This window comes from Salvelinus alpinus, chromosome 9 (assembly GCF_045679555.1).
Source record: "Salvelinus alpinus chromosome 9, SLU_Salpinus.1, whole genome shotgun sequence".
NCBI classification, from domain to species: Eukaryota; Metazoa; Chordata; class Actinopteri; order Salmoniformes; family Salmonidae; genus Salvelinus; species Salvelinus alpinus.
This window is the reverse complement of record NC_092094.1, coordinates 72,140,265-72,165,989: the sequence shown is the minus strand read 5'-3', so window position 1 is coordinate 72,165,989 and position 25,725 is coordinate 72,140,265. Positions and strand designations below refer to the sequence as shown.

The window sequence follows — 25,725 nt, the reverse complement described above, 5'->3', positions numbered from 1 at the left end:
TGCACCTGTTAAGAAACTGACTGTTAGAACTGTTAAGGCTCCATGGATTGATGAGGAATTTAAAAACTGTATGGTTGAAAGAAATGAGGCAAAAGGAGTGGCTAATAAGTCTAGCTGCACAAATAACTGGCTGATTTACTGCAAATTTAAAAATGATATGAGTAAACTCAACAAAAAAAAGAAGAAACTGTATTATCAAGCCAAGATAAATGATATAAAGAATGATGGAAAAAACGTTGGAGTACTTTAAATGAAATTATGGGCAGAAAGACAGCTAATGAAGCCACTGAAAATCTTAACAAAGAGCTGCAGTCTGTTTTGGAATGGGTGGCCAGTAAAAAAATGGTCCTGAACATCTGTAAAACTAAGAGCATTGTATTTGGTACAAATCATTCCCTAAATTAGACCTCAGCTCAATCAGGTAATGAATGGTGTCGAGTTGATTATCTTGATTATTGTCCAGTCGTGTGGTCGAGTGCTGCAAGGAAAGACCTAGTTAAGTTGCAGCTGGCCCAGAACAGAGAAGCATGTCTTGCTCTTCATTGAAATCAGAGGGCTAATATAAATACTATGCATGCCAGTATCTCTTGGCTAAGAGTTGAGGAGAGACTGACCGCATCACTTCTTCTTTTTATAAGAAACATTAATGTGTTGAAAATACCAAATTGTTTGCATAGTCAACTTACCCACAGCTCTGACACACACACTTATCCCATCAGACATGCCACCATGGGGTCTTTTCACAGTCCCCAAATCCAGAGCAAATGGAAGAAAGCGTACAGTATTATATAGAGACATTATTGCATGGAACTCTGTTCCATCTCATATTGCACAAATGAACAGCAAACCTGGTTTCAAAAGACAGATAAAGCGACACCTCACGGCACAACGCCTATCCCCTATTTAACCTAGATAGTTTATGTGTATGTATTGATATGTAGTCTACGTGTGTCTTTTTTAAATTAATGTAGTTCTGTCCTTGAGCTGTTGTCTATTAATGTTCTGTATTATGTAATGTTTCATGTTTTGTGTGGAACCCAGCAAGAGTAGCTGCTGCTTTTGCAACAGCTAATGGGGATCCTTAAAAAATACCAAATATTACCAAAGGCCAAATTAAACCCTTGTCACACAGTTGTTGAATGGGGGTGCTTTCACTGACTCATTGTGATAACATGGAAGAATGATGAGAACCCCTCACGCTGAATGAGATGAGTGCAGCTATAGAATGAGCCATGGTGCCCAAGTGCCTAGACACTTCCATCTGACAAAAGCCATCCCCACTGCCCTTTCAGCTGGGTATTGACATACGGTGGTGAATGGTGGCTGGTGGGGTGAGTTGGCAAGAAGCTTCAGATTATAACAGGAGAAGTGATGGCACCATGGCAACAGCAGTAATAGTTTGGACAAGTGCCAGACCTGAACCATTTATTGTCACTTTCTGAACTTTTTCGCATTTTGTTGAGTTACAAAGTGGAATTTAAATAGATTTGAGCCCTAGGACCATGCCTCAGGACTACCTGGCATGATGACTCCTTGCTGTCCCCAGTCCACCTGGCCGTGCTGCTGCTCCAGTTTCAACTGTTCTGCCTGCGGCTATGGAACCCTGACCTGTTCACCGGACGTGCTACCTGTCCCAGGCCCGCTGTTTTCAACTCTCTAGAGACAGCAGGAGCGGTAGAGATACTCTCAATGATCGGCTATGAAAAGCCAACTGACATTTACTCCTGAGGTGCTGACCTGTTGCACCCTCGACAACTACTGTGATTATTATTATTTGACCATGCTGGTCATTTATGAACATTTGAACATCTTGGCCATGTTCTGTTATAATCTCCACCCGGCACAGCCAGAAGAGGACTGGCCACCCCTCATAGCCTGGTTCCTCTCTAGGTTTCTTCCTAGGTTTTGGCCTTTCTAGGGAGTTTTTCCTAGCCACTGTGCTTCTACACCTGCATTGCTTGCTGTTTAGGGTTTTAGGCTGGGTTTCTGTACAGCACTTTGAGATATCAGCTGATGTAAGAAGGGCTATATACATCAATTTGATTTGATTTGATTAGATTTAATTGTACTTTCTTGTCATTGATCTACATAAAATAATATATAATGTCAAAGTGAAAAGAACATTCTATTAAAAATAATAATAATAATATATATATTTTTTTTTTTTATAGAATGTTCTTTTCACTTTGACATTATATATTATTTTATGTAGATCAATGACAAGAAAGTACAATTTAATCTAATCAAATCAAATGTATTTATATAGCTCTTCTTACATCTGCTGATATATATACAGTACCAGTCAAAAGTTTGGACACACCTACTCATTCAAGGGGTTTTCTTTATTTACTATTTTCTATATTGTAGAATAATAGTGAAGACATCAAAACTATGAAATAACACATATCAATCATATCAATCATGAATCATGTAGTAACCAAATCTAAATATATTTGATATTCTTCAAAGTAGCCACCCTTTGCCTTGATGACAGCTTTGCACACTCCTGGCGTAGAACATTCCGGAGCAGCTTAGTAATGTCATTTACTCGAGCTCCGGGATAGGACAGTGTTTTTGCACCAGGAACAGTGACATTTCTTACCATGGAGCTGCCCAAAATCACGGCTGGCGAGAAGGACGAGGAAATCTGCCCACTTCCATGCTTCACAGGATTCGGAGAACCCTTTAAGGACGGGCGAGAGGCAGGATAACTTGAGCCCGTAGCTCCCAACGCCTGGTGCAGGCCTCTGACAGATGGAGAAGCCCCGCTCGATCCAGAGCAAGGACGGAAGGTTGCCGATGTCGACTTCGAAATTGTAGGGGAAGGAATAGGCACAGCGTTCGCAGACACAGGTACCCCCAGCGACGAAGGAGTAGGAAGATCAGGCTCCAGGGCAGCGAAACTATTCATTGTTTCCGCTCCGGGCCTCTCGTTGGGAGTGTAGCCTACTTTGCGTGAGGACGCGGTCTTCGGATTCCACAGCTCGTGACATGCAACCATAGTTAATTGGCATGCTCCTCTTGCTGTGCTCCTTCGACTCCACTATCACATGGGGGAGGAGAGGCAGGAGATGGCTCCCCTGGCGATTGAACTCCGGGCAACACCAGCCAGTCGGACAATGACAAACGGCAAGGCAGAGATGCAGACAAGCGTGAACTCCGTCCAGCTACCGGTGTAGAAAAGGTAAACATTCCACTCTGCTTTTTCCCCAGTTTCTTACGTAGACTGGCGACCTGCTTGATCAAGGAAGCCACTTCAATCCTCGGCACGCAAACAATTGCTGCATTGGAACTCCGAGTGATCCAGCTTGTCCCAAAACAAAGCGTAGTAGATACAGCTCCTACAGCGCTGGAACCGTTCATTTACTTCTCCAGACAAAGAGGGCTCCATTGCACAACTCATCTGGGACTAACTTCTTTAGATTGATGGCTAGCTAAGGTTAGCGGCTCTGTCAAGCAGGCTTCAACCTGTCTGTTAAGTGGGATTCCGGGACAAAAAAATGCGTTTCTAGCTGTTAAAAGCTAACCGCATCGCAGAATTCATGCAAAAACATGTTCAGGATTTACAGTGGGGCAAAAAGGTATTTAGTCAGCCACCAATTGTGCAAGTTCTCCCACTTAAAAAGATGAGAGAGGCCTGTAATTTTCATCATAGGTACACTTCAACTATGACAGACAAAATTAGAAAAAGAAATCCAGAAAATCACATTGTAGGACTTTTTATGAATTAATTGAGCAAATTATGGTGGAAAATATGTATTTGGTCAATAACAAAAGTTTATCTCAATACTTTGTTATATACCCTTTGTTGGAAATGACAGAGGTCAAACGTTTTCTGTAAGTCTTCACAAGGTTTTCACACACTGTTGCTGGTATTTTGGCCCATTCCTCCATGCAGATCTCCTCTAGAGCAGTGATGTTTTGGGGCTGTTGCTGGGCAACACGGACTTTCAACTCCCTCCAAAGATTTTCTATGGGGTTGAGATCTGGAGACTGGCTAGGCCACTCCAGGACCTTGAAATGCTTCTTACGAAGCCACTCCTTCGTTGCCCGGGCGGTGTGTTTGGGATCATTGTCATGCTGAAAGACCCAGCCACGTTTCATCTTCAATGCCTTGCTGATGGAAGGAGGTTTTGTATCTCACGATACATGGCCCTATTCATTCTGTCCTTTACACGGATCAGTCGTCCTGGTCCCTTTGCAGAAAAACAGCCCCAAAGCATGATGTTTCCACCCCCATGCTTCACAGTAGGTATGGTGTTCTTTGGATGCAACTCAGCATTCTTTGTCCTCCAAACACGACGAGTTGAGTTTTTACCAAAAAGTTATATTTTGGTTTCATCTGACCATATGACATTCTCCCAATCTTCTTCTGGATCATCCAAATGCTCTCTAGCAAACTTCAGACGGGCCTGGACATGTACTGGCTTAAGCAGGGGGACACGTCTGGCACTGCAGGATTTGAGTCCCTGGCGGCGTAGTGTGTTACTGATGGTAGGCTTTGTTACTTTGGTCCCAGCTCTCTGCAGGTCATTCACTAGGTCCCCCCGTGTGGTTCTGGGATTTTTGCTCACCATTCTTGTGATAATTTTGAACCCTCGGGGTGAGATCTTGCGTGGAGCCCCAGATCGAGGGAGATTATCAGTGGTCTTGTATGTCTTCCATTTCCTAATAATCGCTCCCACAGTTGATTTCTTCAAACCAAGCTGCTTACCTATTGCAGATTCAGTCTTCCCAGGCTGGTGCAGGTCTACAATTTTATTTCTGGTGTCCTTTGACAGCTCTTTGGTCTTGGCCATAGTGGAGCTTGGAGTGTGACTGTTTGAGGTTGTGGACAGGTGTCTTTTATACTGATAACAAGTTCAAACAGGTGCCATTAATACAGGTAATGAGTGGAGGACAGAGGAGCCTCTTAAAGAAGAAGTTACAGGTCTGTGAGAGCCAGAAATCTTGCTTGTTTGTAGGTGACCAAATACTTATTTTCCACCATAATTTGCAAATAAATTCATAAAAAATCCTACAATGTGATTTTCTGGAGTTTTTTTTCTCATTTTGTCTGTCATAGTTGAAGTGTACCTATGATGAAAATTACAGGCCTCTTTTATCTTTTTAAGTGGGAGAACTTGCACAATTGGTGGCTGACTAAATACTTTTTTGCCCCACTGTATATCTAACGAAGATTGGTTACCTTTAGTCAAAAACAACAAAAACAACAAACCGAGTGTTTCCAGCATACAGTGTTCAGCTGCGCACTGGGGTGTTTTTCAGGATAAAAATAAACGGGACGGAGCTAAGCACAGGCAAAATCCTATATGAAAACCTGCTTCAGTTTGCTTTACACGAGACACTGGGAGAGGAATTCACCTTTTAGCAGGACAATAACCTACAACACAAAGCCAAATCTACACTGGAGTTGCTAACCAAGAAGTGAATGTTTCTTAGTGGCAAAGTTTTGACTTAAATCTGCTTGAAAATCTATGGAAAGATTTGAAAATGACCTTCTAGCCACGATCCTGAACACCGTGACAGAGCTTGAAGAATTTTGAAAAGAATAATAGGCAAATATTGCACAATACAGGTGTGCAAAGCTCTTATGAAACATACCCAAGAAAACTCACACCTGTAATCGCTGCCAAAGGTGTTTCTACCATGTATTGAATCAGGGGGGTGAATACTTATCTAATCAAGGTATATTAGTGTTTTATTTTTCATGAACCTTTAAAAACATTTTTCTTACAATTTGTCATTACAGAGTATTTTATGCAGATCGTTGACAAAAAAATGACAATTCAATCCATTTCAATCCCACTTTGTAACACAATAAAATATGAAGAAATCAAAGGAGTGTAGACTTACAGTAGGTGGCCAATAACCCAATGACCACTCTGACAGAACTACAGTGTTCCTTGGCAGAGATGGGAGAACCTGCCAGAGAGTCCAGACGGAAGCCACTCTTGAGAAAAAAGCACATGACAGCAGGCCTGGAGTTTGCAAAAAAGGCATGAGAAGGACTGAGCGCCAAAGGCAAAAGATTCTGTGTTCTGTTGAGACAAACATTTTTACTCTTTGGCCTGAATTCAAAGCGCTATGTCTGTAAAAAAAAGGTAATACTCATCACTCGTCTAACACTATCTCTACCGTGAAGCATGGTGGTGGAAGCATCATGCTATGGGGATGCTTTTCAGCGGAAGGGACTGGCAGACTGGTAAGGATAGAGGGAACAATGAATGGAGCCAAATACAGGCAAATCCTTGATAAGATCCTAGACTGGAGCGAAGATTTATGTTCCATCGGGACAATGATCCCAAGCATACAGCCAAAGCAATGCTGGAATAGCTTCAGAACAAGAATGTAAAAGTCCTTGAATGAACCAGCCAAAGCCCAGACTTGAAAATCTGTGGAAAAATTTGAAGATTGCTGTTCACCGCTGCTGCCCATCTAACTTAACAGAGCTTGAGAAAGTCTCCAAGGACGAATGTTAGAAAATCCCCAAATCCATATGTGCAAATCCATATGTGCAAAACAACCTACCCAAGACGACTCTAAGCTGTAATCACTGCCAAAGGTGCTTCTAGAAAGTATTGACTCAGGGGTGTGAAACTTATGTAAATTCTGTATTTCATTTTCAATAGATTTGCTAAAATATTTAAAAACATTTTGTCATTATGGGGAATTGTGTGTAGACCTATTTAATCCATTTTGAAATCAGGCTGTAACACAACAAAATGTGACTCACCACCTGGATTTGGTTTTATGTAGCAAAATTTGAAATTGTGTTTCTTACATTGGATAAAATTAGACTCAGAGCTACAAAATGGTATATCATACACTGCATTTGAGGAACAATGGGAAACTAATTATGCTTTGAAAATGTATACATTTGCAAATTCACTTTTGAGAAAATGGCCTTTGAATGTTTTGGTTTCTAGTGAAGAGCTATAATTTGTCAACACCCATTCAACATCGTTCACCCCCTCTTAAGCTTTAGCCCCACCCATCTCGTTCCGCTCTCACAACGTTTAGAGTGCACACTTGACGCTCTGGCCGATGATTTGTTTACCTCTGGATAACATGAAAACAGCCTAACCAGCTCTGCTGTCAACAATTTCATTACGCTTTTTTGCCGACGTTTACTGACACCAACCATATTCAACGGGTGTTGTACACTTTAGCTTAAGACATGTAGCTAGAAACCTTTGAATGAGTAGGTGTGTCCAAACTTTTGACTGGTACTGTATTTATCACCCCAGAATGGCCGTTATTCCAGAAGCGCAATATTTTTTTATGATGCATTTGGTGATGTTCAATTAATTCGCACAAAACGTATAAACAAAAGCATTCACTGTGAAAGTCGATACATGTAGGCCCTTCATATATATGCTATGCGCAGCACATTAAATGTATACAATTCAATAAAACAAGACTTGTGACTGTCGAATTTGTATAGAGTCTCACAATCATCACACATAACATAACACTGCTATCATCCTCTTTTACCACTTCAGCAAATATTTTCCAAATATTACTTTTATAGCTCTCCTTTCTCTTTATTTTAACTCTCCTTTTGCAGCTTTTGTTTTATTGAATTAAACTTCGACAATGTCCTTTTTGCATCCGTGGATTGACGTTAACTTTTTCTGCCCTTCCCAAAAGCATTATTTGGCGATTGGCTGTGTAGGCTATTTGGCGCACATACAGTTAAACCCTGAAGTTTAGGCTTATGCAGTAATACCAGATAGCCTAAAGTAATGAAAGAAAAACCTCAATGTAGCCTATGTAAATTGCAAAATAATTATACTTTTTTATATGTTTTTAAGGTATTGTTTCTCTTTATTCAACCCGTACGCTACCCACCCGCCCTTTAGCCCCACAATATTTATTGACCCTAAACCCATCTGCCCAGCGACTGCAGGTTGAGTCAACCCGCGCATAACTGGCCTCCATACATGCCTTATAAGCTGCATTAAGTCTGTTTGTTCAATACTCATACACACACGCATACACGCATAGCTTACAGCTAGAATATTATTAATATCGAGGCATTCAGTAAAAGCTGGACGATTATTTATCACCTCTTTTCAACTGTAAATTACTTTCCACCCTCTGTCACTCCCCTATAACTCTCCTATTCACTCCCCAGTAACAAGGTAGACGTTTATTTAATAGGTAATTTGCAGCAAGGCCCTTTAATCAATAACCGAGTAACGTGCAGTGCTCAATCAGAGGCAACTAATCTGCTGTGGAGTTCCCATCACGTTCAATAAGAGAGACTTTAATGGCCAAGGCCTACATCCGCGGAGCCTTCTAGTCAATTAAATGGCTTTTTGAAAAGCCGACTGAAGCTTATTTCCACCAAAATTTGAGGGAGCAACGCACAAGACATCTTTCAAGTGCTTGGGGCCAGTCAGAAAAATAATATCACCTTTAGAGAGAGAGAGAGAGGTGGCGAGAGAGGGCTAGATAGTATAGCATGGACTTTTCTGAAATATTTTTTGCGACAAAAGCAAATAGTGCAAACAGGGTGTTGTTGACTCCTGGCAGAGAATTCTCAACAGGTGTTCTAATACGGCTTACTTCCAGCTATCTACAGTCTAGACAGGATTTAGATATGCATTGATTGCTGAGGAATGTTCATCAGGCCCCTTAACTGATGCATAGCATCAACAGTGAAGAGGTGACTCCGGGATGCTGGCCTTCTAGGCAGAGTTCCTCTGTCCAGTGTCTGTGTTCTTTTGCCCATCTTAATCTTTTCTTTTTATTGGTCAGTCTGAGATATGGCTTTTTCTTTGCAACTCTGCCTAGAAGGCCAGCATCCCGGAGTCGCCTCTTCACTGTTGATGTTGAGACTGGTATTTTGCGGGTACTATTTAATGAAGCTTCCAGTTGAGGACTTGTGAGGCGTCTGTTTCTCAAACTAGAAACTCTAATGTACTTGTCCTCTTGCTCAGTTGTGCACAGGGGCCTCCCACTCTTCTTTCTATTCTGGTTAGAGCCAGTTTGCGCTGTTCTGTGAAGGGAGTAGTACACAGCGTTGTACGAGATCTTCAGTTTCTTGGCAATTTATCGCATGGAATAGCCTTAATTTCTCAGAACAAGAATAGACTGACGAGTTTCAGAAGAAAGTCTTTGTTTCTGGCCATTTTGAGCCTGTGTTCGAACCCACAAATGCTGATGCTCCAGATACTCAACTAGTCTAAAGACGGACAGTTTTATTGCTGTTTTAATCAGCACAACAGTTTCAGCTATGCTAACATAATTGCAAAAGGGTTTTCTAATGATCAATTAGCCTTTAAAAATGATAAACTTGGATTAGTTAACACAACGTGCCTTTGGAACACAGGAGTGATGGTTGCTGATAATGGGCCTCTGTACGCCTATGTAGATATTCTATTAAAAATCTGCCGTTTCCAGCTACAATAGTCATTTACAACATTAACAATGTCTACACTGTATTTCTGATCAATGTTATGTTATTTTAATGGACAAAAATTAGCTTTTCTTTCAAAAACAAGGACATTTCTAAGTGACCCTAAACTTTTGAACGGTAGTGTACGTAATAACAAAGCACTTTTTACATAATAATAAAGCACTATTATTCCTCAAAAACTCAGAGAGGAAACAAATGATCCATTCCCCTGGTACTCCCATCTCCCCAACACATCAAACAACACCAAAAGCACGTGGTCCCTACCTACCGTCTGTTTTGTTTTATTGGCTAGCTGAGAGGCTGTCAAACACTGGCTTAGCAGATGGTCTGAAGCGACCCTCATTACTACCTTGTTACATAAGCTCCCGGTGGTCCCTGCATGCATGGTGCCTAACAAGGGGGCAAGGAAGGTGGAGCATCTGTTTGGGGACCGCCATATGGAACTGTGCTGCATGTCAGACACTGAGAGAGACCGACTGACCTCTTTCACTAAGCACCCTGCTCATACTGCAGCTCCTGGACAGCTCTGACACATTTCCGCTGTCGGGCTGTTCCTACGGGAATTAAGCTAGTGGTTAAGTATGACTCTATGACACTTGTGACCGCCTGACACATTTTGATGGATAGAACTACAGCTCACCGAGAAAGGGGTGGTTTCATAACAATGCTTTCCCTTAATCATTGGAATACCATATGCAGTAATTACAGAGGAGCATTTCAAAACATCAACGAGAGTCACTGGATAAGTGACACCTTCCAGATCATCTGCATTGAGGTTTTTTCTGCAATACAATGCGGTGCAAATGTTTATTTGGGTTGGAAGGTTGACCATTACCTACGATCATGTGGTTGCAGACGTCGCAGAAGATGGGCTTCTTAAAGATGTGCTCCATGAAGCCGTGTCCGGTGGGGTCGATGGCGAGGGGGTGGCGTCCCGGGGAGTAGACCAAGGAAGGGGGGGCACATGGGATAGCCGGAGGCGCATTAGAGATCACCAGGTTGGAGGTTGAGCGAGGGGGGGCATGGTGGACAGGGTGGACGGGATTGGCCACCGTAACCCCGATGATGCTCATTTGGCCTGTGATGCTGCTGTTGTCCGAGAGCAGCTCTGTCGACAGCTTGGCGTCACTGTTGTTGCGCTGAAAGAAATTGTCTGCGCTCTTGCTGCGCATTCTCTTGGTTTTGAAGGAAAAGGAGCGCTTCAACTTTTGCATCTGGAGAGAGAGAGAGAGAGAGAGAGAGAGAGAAGCTTGAGAAGAAATTGACTATAGTCCCATCATAATATATTAAAGCATGTTTATTACATACCGTACAGTATGTATCAAATTCAGTCAATCTTACCCATACATACTACAGTCATGAGCATCTTTGCTCCTGAAACTTCCATCACTATAGGCATTACATCTGTACAAGGTTCCGTAAAGTCCTGTTCTGCACTATTACTCCTTATGACTTCTCATTGGGCTGTTCCAAGAAAACTAACATTTAGTCTTGCCTCAACTGAAAGAGACAACCATTCATGAACTTTCATTCATTTGTAGCTTTCTGATGCTCAATATTGCCCACTTACATTGCCAGGGCAACCTGATTTTGTTGTTGTTGTGAAAACTCTGTATACAGTAGGTCCGGTCCCCCACCTCGAAAGGAAATGCAATTTCCTGGGTTAGGCTATGCATCATGGAGGTAGCTTATCATTTCTACCATGCTGGGCGGCAATTCCGTGCCAAACCTGAATCAATTTCATTACTGCTTCTCTTTTTTAAACTATAATTTATAGAGCAACCCTGGAGACAGGAAACAGCTCCTCTACAACCTCTAGAAAATGTATTTCCTCATCTTGAATGACTTATCGTTTACTACGCTCCCACTTGGGTCATGACAAAGTCTCAACCGAATGATTCTCCAACAAACGATCATTTCATTGCTTCCGAATCTGTCCAGTCAGTGCCTGCAGCGTCACATTGTAAATAATAATTTGTTCTTAACTGACTTGCCTATTTAAATAAAGGTTAAATAAAATAAAAAAATAAACATTGAAGAACACTTCTTTATAAATTATGGTGAATGACGGTCATAGAATGGTCTCATAAAAACATGATGTTCAATTACACAGGACAGGGTTGGCTCTGTAATGGGGACCCAACACCAGGGTGAATTGAGTGCCTATTTTCTGCTTGCTATTTAGGTGCATTTGTCACTGCTGTTCAATCGAGTACAGGCTTAACTGAATGAACAACAAAGACGGAATGCAATATGACATTTTATTAAATAGTTTGGGGAATGACCTCGTTTCCGAGGGAAAATCCTCGATGCCAGATGATGTGATGGCAGGTAGCCCTATGCAGGGCTGCTGGCATCGAAGCCCCCCGCCCGCTGGGGTAAAGGAGTTCCAGTGACGGGCCTTAAGATTAATATAGCTGCTGGTGGTGGGGAAGTGGATGGTTGTTGAAAATTGTTGCTAACAAACAGCAAGTGATAGAACATGGGTAAGTTGACATACAGTTTAAATACATCCCAAGAATTACACCCATTGGTTGAGAAAGAGGAAGGTGATAATTGCAAGGTTAAACAGTGTGAGGAATGTGGATTATTGTGCTGTGTTATAGGCTATAAGGTAAGTAGGTGAATGACATTCCGCACATGGCTAATAGGAAAGAGGAGAAGAAACAAGACGCTATTTTGATGATGATACATTTGTATTCATTCCCAATATGCCCGTGGAATAGGAAACAAAGTGAATTATGTTATGCTTCAGACCAGCCTTCATGATTGAACTTATGTAAACTACATTTGATCTGGTTTTATTAGATTGGCCTCAACAATGATTTCTAGGTTACATGACTGGAAAGTGTTGAGGTTAACACACATAAGCCTATACAGTCAGAGGATCATTAATGTTTGTTAAGTTGAAATCACCTGGGGTGATCAATGATTGTATAACAGTTCAAATCAACTGAGTGGCGTTGTGGCAGCAAGTGTATGATCATGACCTATTGATTACTCAGGTCAATCTGGAAACAATCAATCCAGTCCTCTACCACCCACACATCACGGTACTCTGGGAATTCACTGAAGCTTTGATGTAGCCTAGCCTTCACTCTAGGAGATGGTGATTAGGAAAGAAAATACCTATCGATAATGTTCAGAAACACACAACGTTCTCACTGAGAAACGCTACCTTTTCTGTTTGTTTACCTTTTTAGTAATGAGATGTAAATGAAACTACGGTCGAGATAAAAAAATTTGGCATACATTGTTTGCATCTTGAAAGTCAAATTGTAACGTTATCTCTCTTTCCATTTCGATTCAAGTCTAATTGAATTAAACAGATAAGGTGGGGTAAGACATGAGCTGATAACTTATCTAAGGAATACCTGTTTTCCATTTCAATAGGGCCTGGCTGAGAAGTATAATCATAAAAGCAATGTCTAGCATTGTCTAGCTACAGGAGCATTATCATTGAATTTTGCACTTTTTTCTCTACTAAGACCAGAGAGCGACATAATACAGTAGACATTAGTACTTTATGAGCATACAATGCATGTGTGTTACCCAAGAAAAGCAAATTTTTTGTCCATTAAAATAACATCAAATTGATCGGAAATACAGTGTAGACATTGTTAATGTTGTAAATGACTACTGTAGCTGGAAACGGCTGATTTTATATGGAATATATACAGTACATAGGCGTACAGAGGCCCATTATCAGCAACCAGCATCCCGGAGTCGCCTCTTCACTGTTGACGTTTAGACTGGTGTTTTGCGGGTACTATTTAATGAAGCCGCCAGTGGAGGACTTCTGAGGTGTCCGTTTCTCAAACTAGACACTCTAATGTACTTGTCCTCTTGCTCAGTTGTGCACCGGGGCCTCCCACTGCTCTTTCTATTCTGGTTAGATCCAGTTAGCACTGGAATAGCCTTAATTTCTCAAAACAAGAATAGACTGACGAGTTTCAGAAGAAAGTTCTTTGTTTCTGGCCATTTTGAGCCTGTAATCAAACCCAAATGCTGATGCTCCAGATACTCAACTAGTCTAAAGAAGGACAGTTTTATTGCTTCATTAATCAGAACAACAGTTTTCAGTTGTGCTAACATAATTGCAAAAGGGTTTTCTAATGATCAATTAGCCTTTTAAAATGATAAACTTGGATTAGCTAACACAACATGCCATTGGAACACAGGAGTGATGGTTGCTGATAATGGGCCTCTGTATGCCTATGTAGATATTCCATAAAAAATGTGCCGTTTCCAGCTACAATAGTCATTTACAACATTAACAATGTCTACATTGTATTTCTGATCCATTTGATGTTATTTTAATGGACAAAAATGTGATTTTCTTTCAAAAACAAAGACATTTCTAAGTGACCCCAAACTTTTGAACGGTAGTGTATAAAAAAATATATTGTCCACTCTCTCCCTCTCTCCCTCCCTCAGTAAGGGGATGATCTGTCTGTGTTATGATTAAGTCACAGAGCTACTATGGAATTAAATAGAACATTTACTGTACCTCAATTCTAAAATGATTTGACATGCATTACATTGTATAGAAAACATTTGCACCTATATATTGCTTCCCAACTATGAAAAATGAAACAAACTACTTTCTGGATGAAGAGCTTTCAGCTATTTCTATTACTAAACAATGAAGGCTCAAGGATGCAATGTTCTCTTTCTCAAGACTGGAAATTAACATAAAGGTTGTCAGCATAATAAGAAAATAAATGCATCAAGCAACACCAGACTGTCAGTGCACCATTGGGAAATAGCTGGCTGTTGATACGGGATCTATCACAAGAGCAATAGCCACATGGACAAGCTTAAAAGGAGCCATGAGAAGGGGGGGAGGATTTCAAGCTAAAACCTAATTTACCAAAAACACCTCAGGGAATATGATGAATTTTGAATTTCCCAAGGAAGCTTAAATAGTGTTTGTCATTAAGACTATACAAAATGAGAGTTTTAGCAAAGATACTGATGCAAGTTTTGATAGGGCACTTAACTTTTCTTACTTTATGAACCCCAACTTTTCCTTAAAAGGAAAAACCATAAAAGTCACATTCAAATGAATGAAAGAGTCCCTATATGGTGTCTTCAAAAAAGTAGCCTAGCTTCTTTCTCTGCGACTTCATGAACATGTATTACAAATGGTTTATTATGCATTTTGAGTGAAATCAACAGTCTGTGCCATGTGCATTGTTGAATCACCCATGTGAGGTATGGTTCCATGCACTACTCTGACCTTCTAGAATGCTCTAGAACCCTCAAACTCAACTCTGGACCTCGAAGCCAGTTCCACTGCGTTTTTTTTATTGTTCCCCTCTAATCAGGGACTGATTTAGACCTGGGACACCAGGTGGGTACAATTAATTATCAGGTAGAAAAGAAAACCAGCAGACTCCGGACCTCGTAGGGTAAGAGTTGAATACCCCTGCCCTAGAGTATCAAGGGAATTCTGAGAGCAGGCCAGTAACCGAAAGGTTGCTGGATCGAATCCCCGAGCTGACAAGGTAAAAATCTGTTGTTCTGAGCAAGGCAGTTAATCCACTGTTCCCCGGGCGCCAATGTCGATTAAGGCAGCTCTCTCTGATTCAGAGGGGTTGGGTTAAATGCTTTTCCCTTTCTAAGATATTATTTCTGATTATTAAAGAGTATAATGGCACCTGGCTAAATAGTTCATTATCCATTTAGAAAGCAATCAACATAACTCAAAGTCATGCACCTCTCAAAGGAACCCAACCATAGCATCCCAACTGAGACACCTGGAAGCAAGTAGTACAGTTGCTTGCCCACAGCTGCTAACTATGCCAGGATACCTACCACGAATCCCTTCAAATCGCACAGTCTAGTGACCACATTTACTGATGTGTAGGGATAGGGAGTGCTACAGTAATGTAACAATGAAAGGGAAAGAGTTCTCATTTTGCCATCGCCGGAGCAACTGGCTGCCATGGAGAGGAAATGGAAAAACTGAAATGAAAACAGGTCAGTGATGAAAGAAAAACTCAGAAGCGTGTCTAAAGTGTCCTGCTTAAGCCCGAGAGCTTTGGGACAGGAAGGGAGCGTAACTGGTTTAAAATCTACAACTGTAGTGATAGTGATTGGTCCAGTATTTTACATCTAATTGAAGTACTTACACAGGGTTACAGGTGACCCAGATAAATGGGTGTGGACTACAAAACTACAGATATGGGATATTAATTTGATCACTCTATTGTTGCTGAGAATATTCCTGCAGAGCAGGAAATGCAAACGTATAGTTATGAGTATAGTGTAAAAGGCTTCTAAAGTTTGTAAATTCCACTTTGAAATTTCAGACTTGATTTGCCCTAATGAAAAATGTATCAACCCCTATAAAGATTTCCTGCAACCGCAGTTTCGTGTTTTTGTTGAAAGAAGTGGAACTCTGTAAGGTCGTCGGCTGCCGTACCCCCTTCATATCAAGGTATTGATGAGCTGTGCATTCTTTTATGGGTAATTTCCTGTTGCTGCAGGGTTATTTCCCTTCTGTTCATGATTACTTTTCTGCGGTAGCAAACTGGATCAAATTAAGAGCTTACACCTGTAGACAAAATGCCAATGGCAGAGCTGGAACAATCCTATAGTTCCCACATTGCAACCCCCATAACTTTTAGGGTCCATCTGTCTGTCCTATTCATACATATTAAGCTGTTTATGATACTGTACTTTCATTGGCAAGGTTGAATGTCATAAATTAATATTATTGGCTGAAAACAATAAGTGCAAAAAATTATTTCAGACTAAAAGAACTCAGGAACAAACAGTGTTGTTATGAAAGGCTATTAAGCTATAATGCAAAATAGTTGCTTAGAATAGCATTTCAGAGTAGAGGCTTAATTCTTCAATCATATAACTCTACTTCAATAATGCCTATTATGGGACAGATACGTTTTAATTAACATTTTTGGAATACATAACTGAATACATTAAATATGTATGAATGGGTGGAATATACAGTGTGAATATCTTTTTGTTTCCACCATAGTGCATAAGTGAAGTATGACCATGTCCAATATATGAGCCATTAAAAATATACAACATAGCAAATTCATTGAATAAGCTAAATTTGTCAAATACATGTCAAAGCTTTGGCTGTTCCAGACTGAGAGGCTGCATATTTAAAATATATAATTAATTGAACAGGCTAAATTTGTAAAACACATGTCTAAGCTTTGGCTGTTCCAGATTGAGAGGCAGTCATGCAGCCTCTTTATCTATTTAATATCCTTTCACGATCTATTGACTAATGGAATGGCCGCAACACCTAAAAACGACCTTCTTGGGTACACTACCTTTGTCTCCTGTTGACTAGCACTGGGCGCTGGCGACTGAGGTGTCTCGTGCTGATCGCGCCCATTCTTGCCCAAACTCTCGTCCTGCATGATGTTAGCCGGTGGTATCATTTTCTCTCCTCTTGGACAAAAATAACTGAAAGAGTAGCTTCGTGTTGCGTTGAGGAAGTTTTCACACTCTTAAATACCCCAGTTGGCTACATATTTCAGTGTTTTCCTGTCTTCGTCGTGACTTCTTCAACTGTCCTTGTGAAGAGAAGTCTGTCTGATGCCGGCGGTTCTGGAATACCGTAGATGATGTCTGGAATTCCGTCGAAAGGGAAAGGTAGGCTACAGAATCGACTCTGATGAAAATAAAACAATAGGGTGTGTAGAATAAGGTTTTAAAATTACCTTTAGGTATGTGGACACACACTTGTAAGCCACATGTGTTATAATTCGCCTACTATCGACTCTGTTCAGTACTTTCCACCACTCTTGTGCTGCGTAATGTTGCCAACAACACACCCGTGTCCATGCGCGCGCTGCCTCTGGTCTCGAGCTGTTCTTGCCCTTGCTGTCCTGTCAGTGATCAGCTGGATTCTGCTGTCAGCTTGTTTATCCGTGGATAGCTGAGCTAGAGATCTGTATATAATGACGAGATGATAATGCCTCCGCCCTAACAATGGGAGTCCTTGTCCCAAGGACGGGAAGGCAGGCAACAAGTTGAGGTGCAAAATAAATGGAAACGCATTGGGCTTATCTTGGACAGATTTTGGCTAGACTAAAACCTCTCGCTTACTCTCTGTTTGAGCGCTTGCCTCATGGCGGATGTGGAGGGATGGGGTCTTTCTTGTCAATGTAGTTTGGTAAGGCAGTCCCAGACATCCTTCTATTTTTGTCATCATAAATTTCAGAAAGAATACTACATGAATTTGGTTATTATTCTTGGGTCAGATTGAAGCAAGCAGCAGGCAGGCTATCATATTTAATATACAATGAGTGTGCAAAACATTAAGAACACCATGCTAAGTTTGAGTTGCACCCCCCTTTGCCATCAGAACAGCCTCAAATTGGTGTTGAAAGTGTTCCATGGAGATGCTGGCTCATGTTGATCTCAATGCTTCCCACAGTTGTCAAGTTGTCTGGATGTCCTTTGGATGGTGGACCATTCTTGATGTTTTTCCAAATCTCTAGTGTTCAGTGTTTTCATTCCTTAGCCCACTGCAACCGCAGTTTTGTGTTTTTGTTGATAGAAGTGGAACTCTGTAAGGTCGTCGGCTGCCGTACCCCCTTCGTGTCAAGGTATGATGAGTTGTGCATTCTTTTATGGGTCTTTGGGCAACAATGCTGTACTGGACTGTCAGTTGACTAACTGTAGCCCGTCTGTTGCTCTGTACAATTCGTGTCAGCCTCCTTTGTCCTCTAACATCAATGCCTGTCGTTGGCTGGATGTCCTTTGGGTGATGAACCATTCTTGATACACACAGGAAACTGCTGAGAATTAAAAAAAACAGCAGCATTACAGTTGTTGACACACTCAAACCTGGTGCACCTGGCACCTACTGTACTACCATACCCCGTTCAAAGGCACTGAAATATTTTGTCTTACCCATTCACCCTCTGAATGGCACACATACACAATCCATGTCTCAATTGTCTCAAGGCTTAAAAATCCTTCTTTAACCTGTCTCCCTCCCTTCATCCACACGGATTGAAGTGGTGACAGGTGAGGGATAATAAGGGATCATAGCTTTCACCTGGATTCACCTGGTCACTCTATGTCATGGAAAGAGCAGGTGTTCCTAATGTTTAGTACACTCAATGTATACTGTATATTATAAACTGGGTGGTTCAAGCCCTGAATGCTGATTGGCTGAAAGCCGTGGTATATCAGACCACATACCACGGGTATGAAAAAACATGTATTTTTACCCTTCTAATTACGTTGGTAACCAGTGTATAATAGCAATAAGACACCTCGAGGGTTTGTGGTACATTGGCCATATACCACACCCTCTCTGGCCTTATTGCTTAAATATACGTGTTTGGTATGTTGGGCAATTTGTTTGCAGGGCCTTTGGATTCTACGGAAAATCTCAGTCAATGTCACCTCCCGGGTTCTGTAAGATTCATTCATACATTTATATAATATATTTTCTGAAATACTGTATGTTATACAATCATGATAAACTTTTCACTACAGTCTAATTCATATTCTGGCAATACTTTCACCTTGAAGTTCTATAATTTTCCTGTCACTCTCCACTTGATGAAACTCTTTCAAGCAATTGGACCAAATGCCATGACGTTTGGTATAATTAATTTGAGTTTCTCCATACCTTCAACATTACTTCCACAGTAGAGCAGAAACAGAATTCTGCGCGAGACAGTCAATACAATTAGACAGACATGCGTCTTTATTGCCAATCAGTTTGGTATTATTCCCCAATATGTTGTAGCCACAAACAAATTATGCATATATTTTAGATTTTTTTCTCATGTGTTGTCATTATGTTTCAAATTTACTTGGTTTGTAGTGCAGAACTATAATGAAAAGCAAATTTACTCACAAATGAATCCCTGTCGTGTCATCCTAGTAGTGACAGATCACTCTGCCTCCCCCAAGGCTCCCCTGTGAGGTGATGTCCTTGAAATAATAGCAGAGCGAGCTAGACTGCAGCCTCTCTGTGACTTGAATACAAACACCACAACAGAGCAGGTTATGAAATACAGATATTATGCTACTGATCTTATATCAGGATGCATTAATCCAAAAATAGTAAGGGTCAGAAATAACAATAATCTTAACATCATAGGATTGTATATATTTTTTTATTTTTTTATTTAACTAGGCAAGTCAGTCAAGAACAAATTCTCATTTACAATGACGGCCTACCCAGGCCAAACCGGATGACACTAGGCCAATTGTGCGCCGCCCTATGAGATTCCCAATCACGGCCGGATGTGATACAGCCTGGATCCGAACCAGGGACTGTAGTGACGCCTCTTCCACTGAGATGCAGCGCCGTAGAACGCTGCGCCACTCGGGAGCCCATATGTCTGAAATCAATTCTGATATGTAGTTTACTCTACGAGTTTTGGTATTATCCTGCAGGCCTTGTGCTGCTTGAAAATGAATGAAGACAGCAAGCCCTAAATAACATGGCAGTTGTGTGTACTCAAGGATGCCAAGGGAAGCCATGCTTCCCAAAAACATGTACCAACAAAAAAAATGTAAAGCATAAAATAATGTATCTTTCGTCTCTCTGTGTTTCATAATTTTCCTTCAATTCGCAAGAGGCTGAATGTATCTCACAGGAGAAGGCATCCGAGTGAGCAAAACAGCGCCCCTCTGTCTCTCTATGTGTAGGCCATCTATCTGATACGGTCTGGTCCAAACGAGTATAACATTGTTGCCGCCCGTTGCATTGAAGGCAAAGGAAGCCAGCGAGCATCTGTCCTCCCTTGACAATCAGCATTGAGCTAAACTGAGCAAGCTCAACTGTGAATGGTCCTGGCGCAGCAACAAAACAGTGTTAAGGGAAGCCAGCTTGGATTTGCCGTGACTTCTATCAAATCCAATTGAAAGCATAAGTAATTTACAGAAAAACTTGAATTGTTGTATCTCGTTATGTTGTTGTCCTCCAGTGCCTAGCTAGCCAGCTAGCTAAAATTGTCCCTTTCCTAAATTAGCCATGGATGGAGATAGGGATTTGGACTTGTTGTTTTACTTAATTCTCCGTATTGGCCAATGATAATGACGGTGATTCTGATCCAACCATAAACTCATACATTGTTGTGCCCCTGGCCTGAGAGGATGGAAGTTTATTTTGGCCACAAAGTCTTTCTTTCATCAGCATAAAGACTCAACAGTGTCAGATCAACAGGTTCATGACAATTCATTATCCCTAATGAAATCAGTCACAAGTGAGTGAGAAGAACTCACACAAGTGAGTGAGTAGAACTCACACAAGTGAGGGTGACTCAACCAAGATGGTGGGTTACCGAGAACCAACTCATCAGCAATTAAGACAAAAATGCATCACCACTTGCAGACAGGAAGTGGGAAAGTGAAGGAGAAGAAACACTATAATTTCTACTCTCAGCTGCTGGTCATGACTAAGAGCCAAAGGCTAGGAGAGATGCAGGGTTAATTATATCAAATTAAGGGTCTAGGCTGAGGCACTGTGACGAGCTGACTTGTGTAATTTCATGGCTGACAGACTGATTATCACAGATTATTTCTTTTCTATCAGTTCTTTCTTTTTTTCTTTCTTTCCTTAAACACCAAGACTCTGCTTAAAGAAAACAAAGGCTACAGCTTCACCTCTGCCATTGGGAAAATTTTAGTCCAATTTACCACATTGTTCTCTCAGGCAAAAGTTCAGATATGACTGTTTGAAGACTTCCAGGGTTGGAAACTAGATTTATTTCGCATTATAACTCCAAAATGCAGTTGTGGTTCTAATCCAGGGGGTTTACAGTTTTTGCCAGTCTCTGGAAGAAGTCCAGTGAGATTGTTTGCGTGTTATGGAACTCCACAGTATAATGTACATCCTATCAGGACAGGATCTACAAAGACATTTTGTAAGACTTCTCCTTGATTTAGCAAACAACACTATTGAAGTGCTAATCTTCAATGACCTTGTCAGTGAATGTTCACACTCTGTTCTTGGTACCAGAATCATAGTGCCAGGCAGCCACTTTATGGAATTATATTTGCTAGGTGGAATGAGGGATGATAAATACATGAATTAACTTGAAATTACCTTTTAAGCACTGCATGACTGAAAGTCTTGAATAATGAGAGGTCGTGATCATTAACTTCTCAACTGGATATAAATGGGTGCCAGCTTTATTTTTCACATTGGGGGAATTCCAAAGCACAGAAGAAACACTTAAAAATGACAAATATCCACATGAAATAGTGTTGACATTCACAAGTTGACTGTTTGAGAGCCCAGTGCATGTGGTTCCCCTGGCAACATTTCAGCAATTTGCAATTTCCCCCAAATTCAGGAAATATTCCCCCAAATTCAATCGCATTCCACACTGCCCTTTCCCACCTGGACAAAAGGAACAGCTATGTGAGAATGCTGTTCATTGACTTCAGCTCAGCGTTCAACACCATAGAGCCCACAAAGCTCATTACTAAGATAAGGACCCTGGGACTAAACACCTCCCTCTGCAACTAGATCCTGGACTTCCTTACGGGCCGCCCCCAGGTGGTAAGGGTAGGCAACAACACATCTGCCACGCTGATCCTCAACACGGGGGCCCCTCAGGGGTGTGTTCTTAGTCCCCTCTTGTACTCCCTGTTCACCCACGACTGTGTGGCCAAGCACAACTCCAACACCATCATTAAGTTTGCTGACGACACAACATTGTTAGGCCTGATCACCGACAACAATGAGACAACCTATAGGGAGGAGGTCAGAGACCTGGCAGTGTGGGTCCAGGACAACAACCTTTCCCTCAACGTGAGCAAGACAAAGAAGTGAATCGTGGACTACAGGAAAAGGAAGGCTGAACACGCCCCCATTCACATCGATGGTGCTGTAGTGGAGCGGGTCGAGAGTTTCAATTTCCTTGGTGTCCACATCACCAACAAACTTCATGGTCCAAACACACCAAGACAGTTGTGAAGAGGGCACGACAACACCTTTTCCCCCTCAGGAGACTAAAAATATTTGGAATGGATCCCCAGATCCTCAAAAAGTTATACAGCTGCACCCTCGAGAACATCCTGACTGGTTGCATCACTGCCTGGTATGGAAACTACTCGGCATCCGACTGTAAGGTGCTACAGAGGGAAGTGCTTATGGCCCAGTACATCACTGGCTTCCTGCCATCCCGGACCTATATACTAGGCCGTGTCAGTGGAAGGCCCAAAAAATTGACAAAAATTCCAATCACCCAAGTCATAGACAGTTCTCTCTAATACCGCACGGCAAGCGGTACCGGAGCGCCAAGTCTAAGTCCAAAAGGCTGCTGAACAATTAATAAAATGGTCACCCGGACTGTTTACATTGACCCCCCCCCCCCTTTGATTTTACACTGCTGCTACTCACTGTTCATTATCTATGCATAGTCACTTTACCCCTACCTACATATACAAATTACCTTGACTAACCTGTACCCCCGCACATACAGTGGGGAGAACAAGTATTTGATACACTGCCGATTTTGCAGGTTTTCCTACTTACAAAGCATGTAGAGGTCTGTAATTTTTATCATAGGTACACTTCAACTGTGAGAGACGGAATCTAAAACAAAAATCCAGAAAATCACATTGTATGATTTTTAAATAATTAATTTGCATTTTATTGCATGACATAAGTATTTGATCACCTACCAACCAGTAAGAATTCCGGCTCTCACAGACCTGTTAGTTTTTCTTTAAGAAGCCCTCCTGTTCTCCACTCATTACCTGTATTAACTGCACCTGTTTGAACTCGTTACCTGTATAAAAGACACCTGTCCACACACAATCAAACAGATTCCAACCTCTCCACAATGGCCAAGACCAGAGAGCTGTGTAAGGACATCAGGGATAAAATTGTAGACCTGCACAAGGCTGGGATGGGCTACAGGACAATAGGCAAGCAGCTTGGTGAGAAGGAAACAACTGTTGGCGCAATTATTAGAAAATGGAAGAAGTTCAAGATGACGGTCAATCACCCTCGGTCTGGGGCTCCATGCAAGATTTCACCTCGTGGGGCATCAATGATCATGAGGAAGGTGAGGGATCAGCCCAGAACTACACGGCAGGACCTGGTCAATGACCTGAAGAGAGCTGGGACCACAGTCTCAAAGAAAACCATTAGTAACACACTACGCCGTCATGGATTAAAATCCTGCAGCGCACGCAAGGTCCCCCTGCTTAAGCCAGTGCATGTCCAGGCCTGTCTGAAGTTTGCCAATGACCATCTGGATGATCCAGAGGAGGAATGGGAGAAGGTCATGTGGTCTGATGAGACAAAAATAGAGCTTTTTGGTCTAACTCCACTCGCCGTGTTTGGAGGAAGAAGAAGTATGAGTACAACCCCAAGAACACCATCCCAACCGTGAAGCATGGAGGTGGAAACATCATTCTTTGGGGATGCTTTTCTGCAAAGGGGACAGGACGACTGCACCGTATTGAGGGGAGGATGGATGGGGCCATGTATCGCGAGATCTTGGCCAACAACCTCCTTCCCTCAGTAAGAGCATTGAAGATGGGTCGTGGCTGGGTCTTCCAGCATGACAACGACACGAAGCACACAGCCATGGCAACTAAGGAGTGGCTCCGTAAGAAGCATCTCAAGGTCCTGGAGTGGCCTAGCCAGTCTCCAGACCTGAACCCAATAGAAAATCTTTGGAGGGAGCTGAAAGTCCGTATTGCCCAGCGACAGCCCCGAAACCTGAAGGATCTGGAGAAGATCTGTAGGGAGGAGTGGGCCAAAATCCCTGCTGCAGTGTGTGCAAACCTAGTCAAGAACTACAGGAAACGTATGATCTCTGTAATTGCAAACAAAGGTTTCTGTACCAAATATTAAGTTCTGCTTTTCTGATGTATCAAATACTTATGTCATGCAATAAAATGCAAATTAATTACTTAAAAATCATACAATGTGATTTTCTGGATTTTTGTTTTAGATTCCGTCTCTCATAGTTGAAGTGTACCTATGATAATAATTACAGACCTCTACATGCTTTGTAAGTAGGAAAACCTGCAAAATCGGCAGTGTATCAAATACTTGTTCTCCCCACTGTATATAGCCTCTATTGTTTTTTTATTGTGTTACTTTTTATCGTATTTTCTTAACTCGATTTCTTGAACTGCATTAAAGGCTTGTAAGTAAGCATTTCACGGTAAGGTTGTGTTCGGCGAATGTGCCAAATAAAGTTTGATTTGATTTGAAAATTCCATAATTCCATAGTCCATTAGCTTGTGTATTAAATTAAATTAAATTGTATTTGTCACATGCTTCGTAAACAACAGGTCTAGACTAACGATGAAATGCTTACGGGTCCTTTTCCAACAATGCAGAGTTAAAGATAAAAAATAAAATAACGAATAACAATAGCAAGTAAAAATAACATAGCTATATACAGGTAGTACCAGTACGAAGTCGATGTGCATGGGTACGATGTAATTTAGGTAGCTTGTACATATAGGTACTGTAGAGGTAAAGTGACTAGGCAACAGGATAGATAATAGACAGTAGCAGCAGCGTATGTGGTGAGTGTGAAAGTGTGTGTATGTGAGTGTGTGTGGCGTCATTATGCATGTGTGCACATGTTAAGTGTGTGTGTGTGTGTGTGTGTGTGTGTGTGTGTGTGTGTGTGTGTGTGTGTGTGTGCGTGTGCGTGTGCGTGTGTGTGTGTGTGTGTGTGTGTGTGTGTGTTGGGATGTCATTGTAAGTATGTGTGCGTGTGTGGGTAGAGTCAGTGCAAGAGAGTTAGTGAAAAATAAATAAATAGATATAAATTAAATGTTTACGTTGACAGCTTCTGTACAGCCGGTGGATAAGAATGATTGGAAAGTGTAAAAGGTAAGAGTTCTTTGTGTAATCTATTCTGGGAGAGAACTGTATGGCACAAGCCCATCTATTAGCAATCAACTGAATTCTAAATGGGAGAAAATGGAAATCAAATAAAGAATACCCCAATCACAGCCCTTTAACAACCTAATGTACAGTACCGACACCAATATCAACCATCCTTTGATTTCATTTCAGATGAAGAAATATAGAAACTCAGGCTTTTGGTGGCCATTCAAAGGATTGTATTTACTATATGGATGTTGTGTGATACACAGAGAATAGAGAAACAATGGGTTTGGCTGTGATAGATGCGCCTTTTGCGATAACGGTCAATGCCTTGGGAGTACCTTTCATGATTTAGTCCTTGTACGTTGCAGTCATATCTACAGAATCAGTGCTGTGCTGTCAGACCCACTGCCTCCAGAGAACACACACACACACCACACACACATAACATCCATTAGAGCCCACAGAT

The 25,725-nt window shown here is 41.5% G+C and overlaps 1 protein-coding gene across 1 annotated transcript in view; it reads right to left on the bottom strand.

Moving 5' to 3' along the window:
- Positions 1-17,519, bottom strand: part of LOC139530590 (SH3 and cysteine-rich domain-containing protein-like) — an 84,253-nt gene extending 66,734 nt beyond the window's left edge. Inside the window, exons 1-2 of the mRNA XM_071327126.1 lie at positions 16,741-17,519; positions 10,263-10,641 (exon numbers count right to left, since the gene is read on the bottom strand). Coding sequence (XP_071183227.1) covers positions 10,263-10,641; positions 16,741-16,851 — 490 coding nt within the window. The 5' untranslated portion in view covers positions 16,852-17,519. The remainder of the gene's footprint in view (positions 1-10,262; positions 10,642-16,740) is intronic.
- Between the last annotated feature and the right edge of the window lie 8,206 nt (positions 17,520-25,725).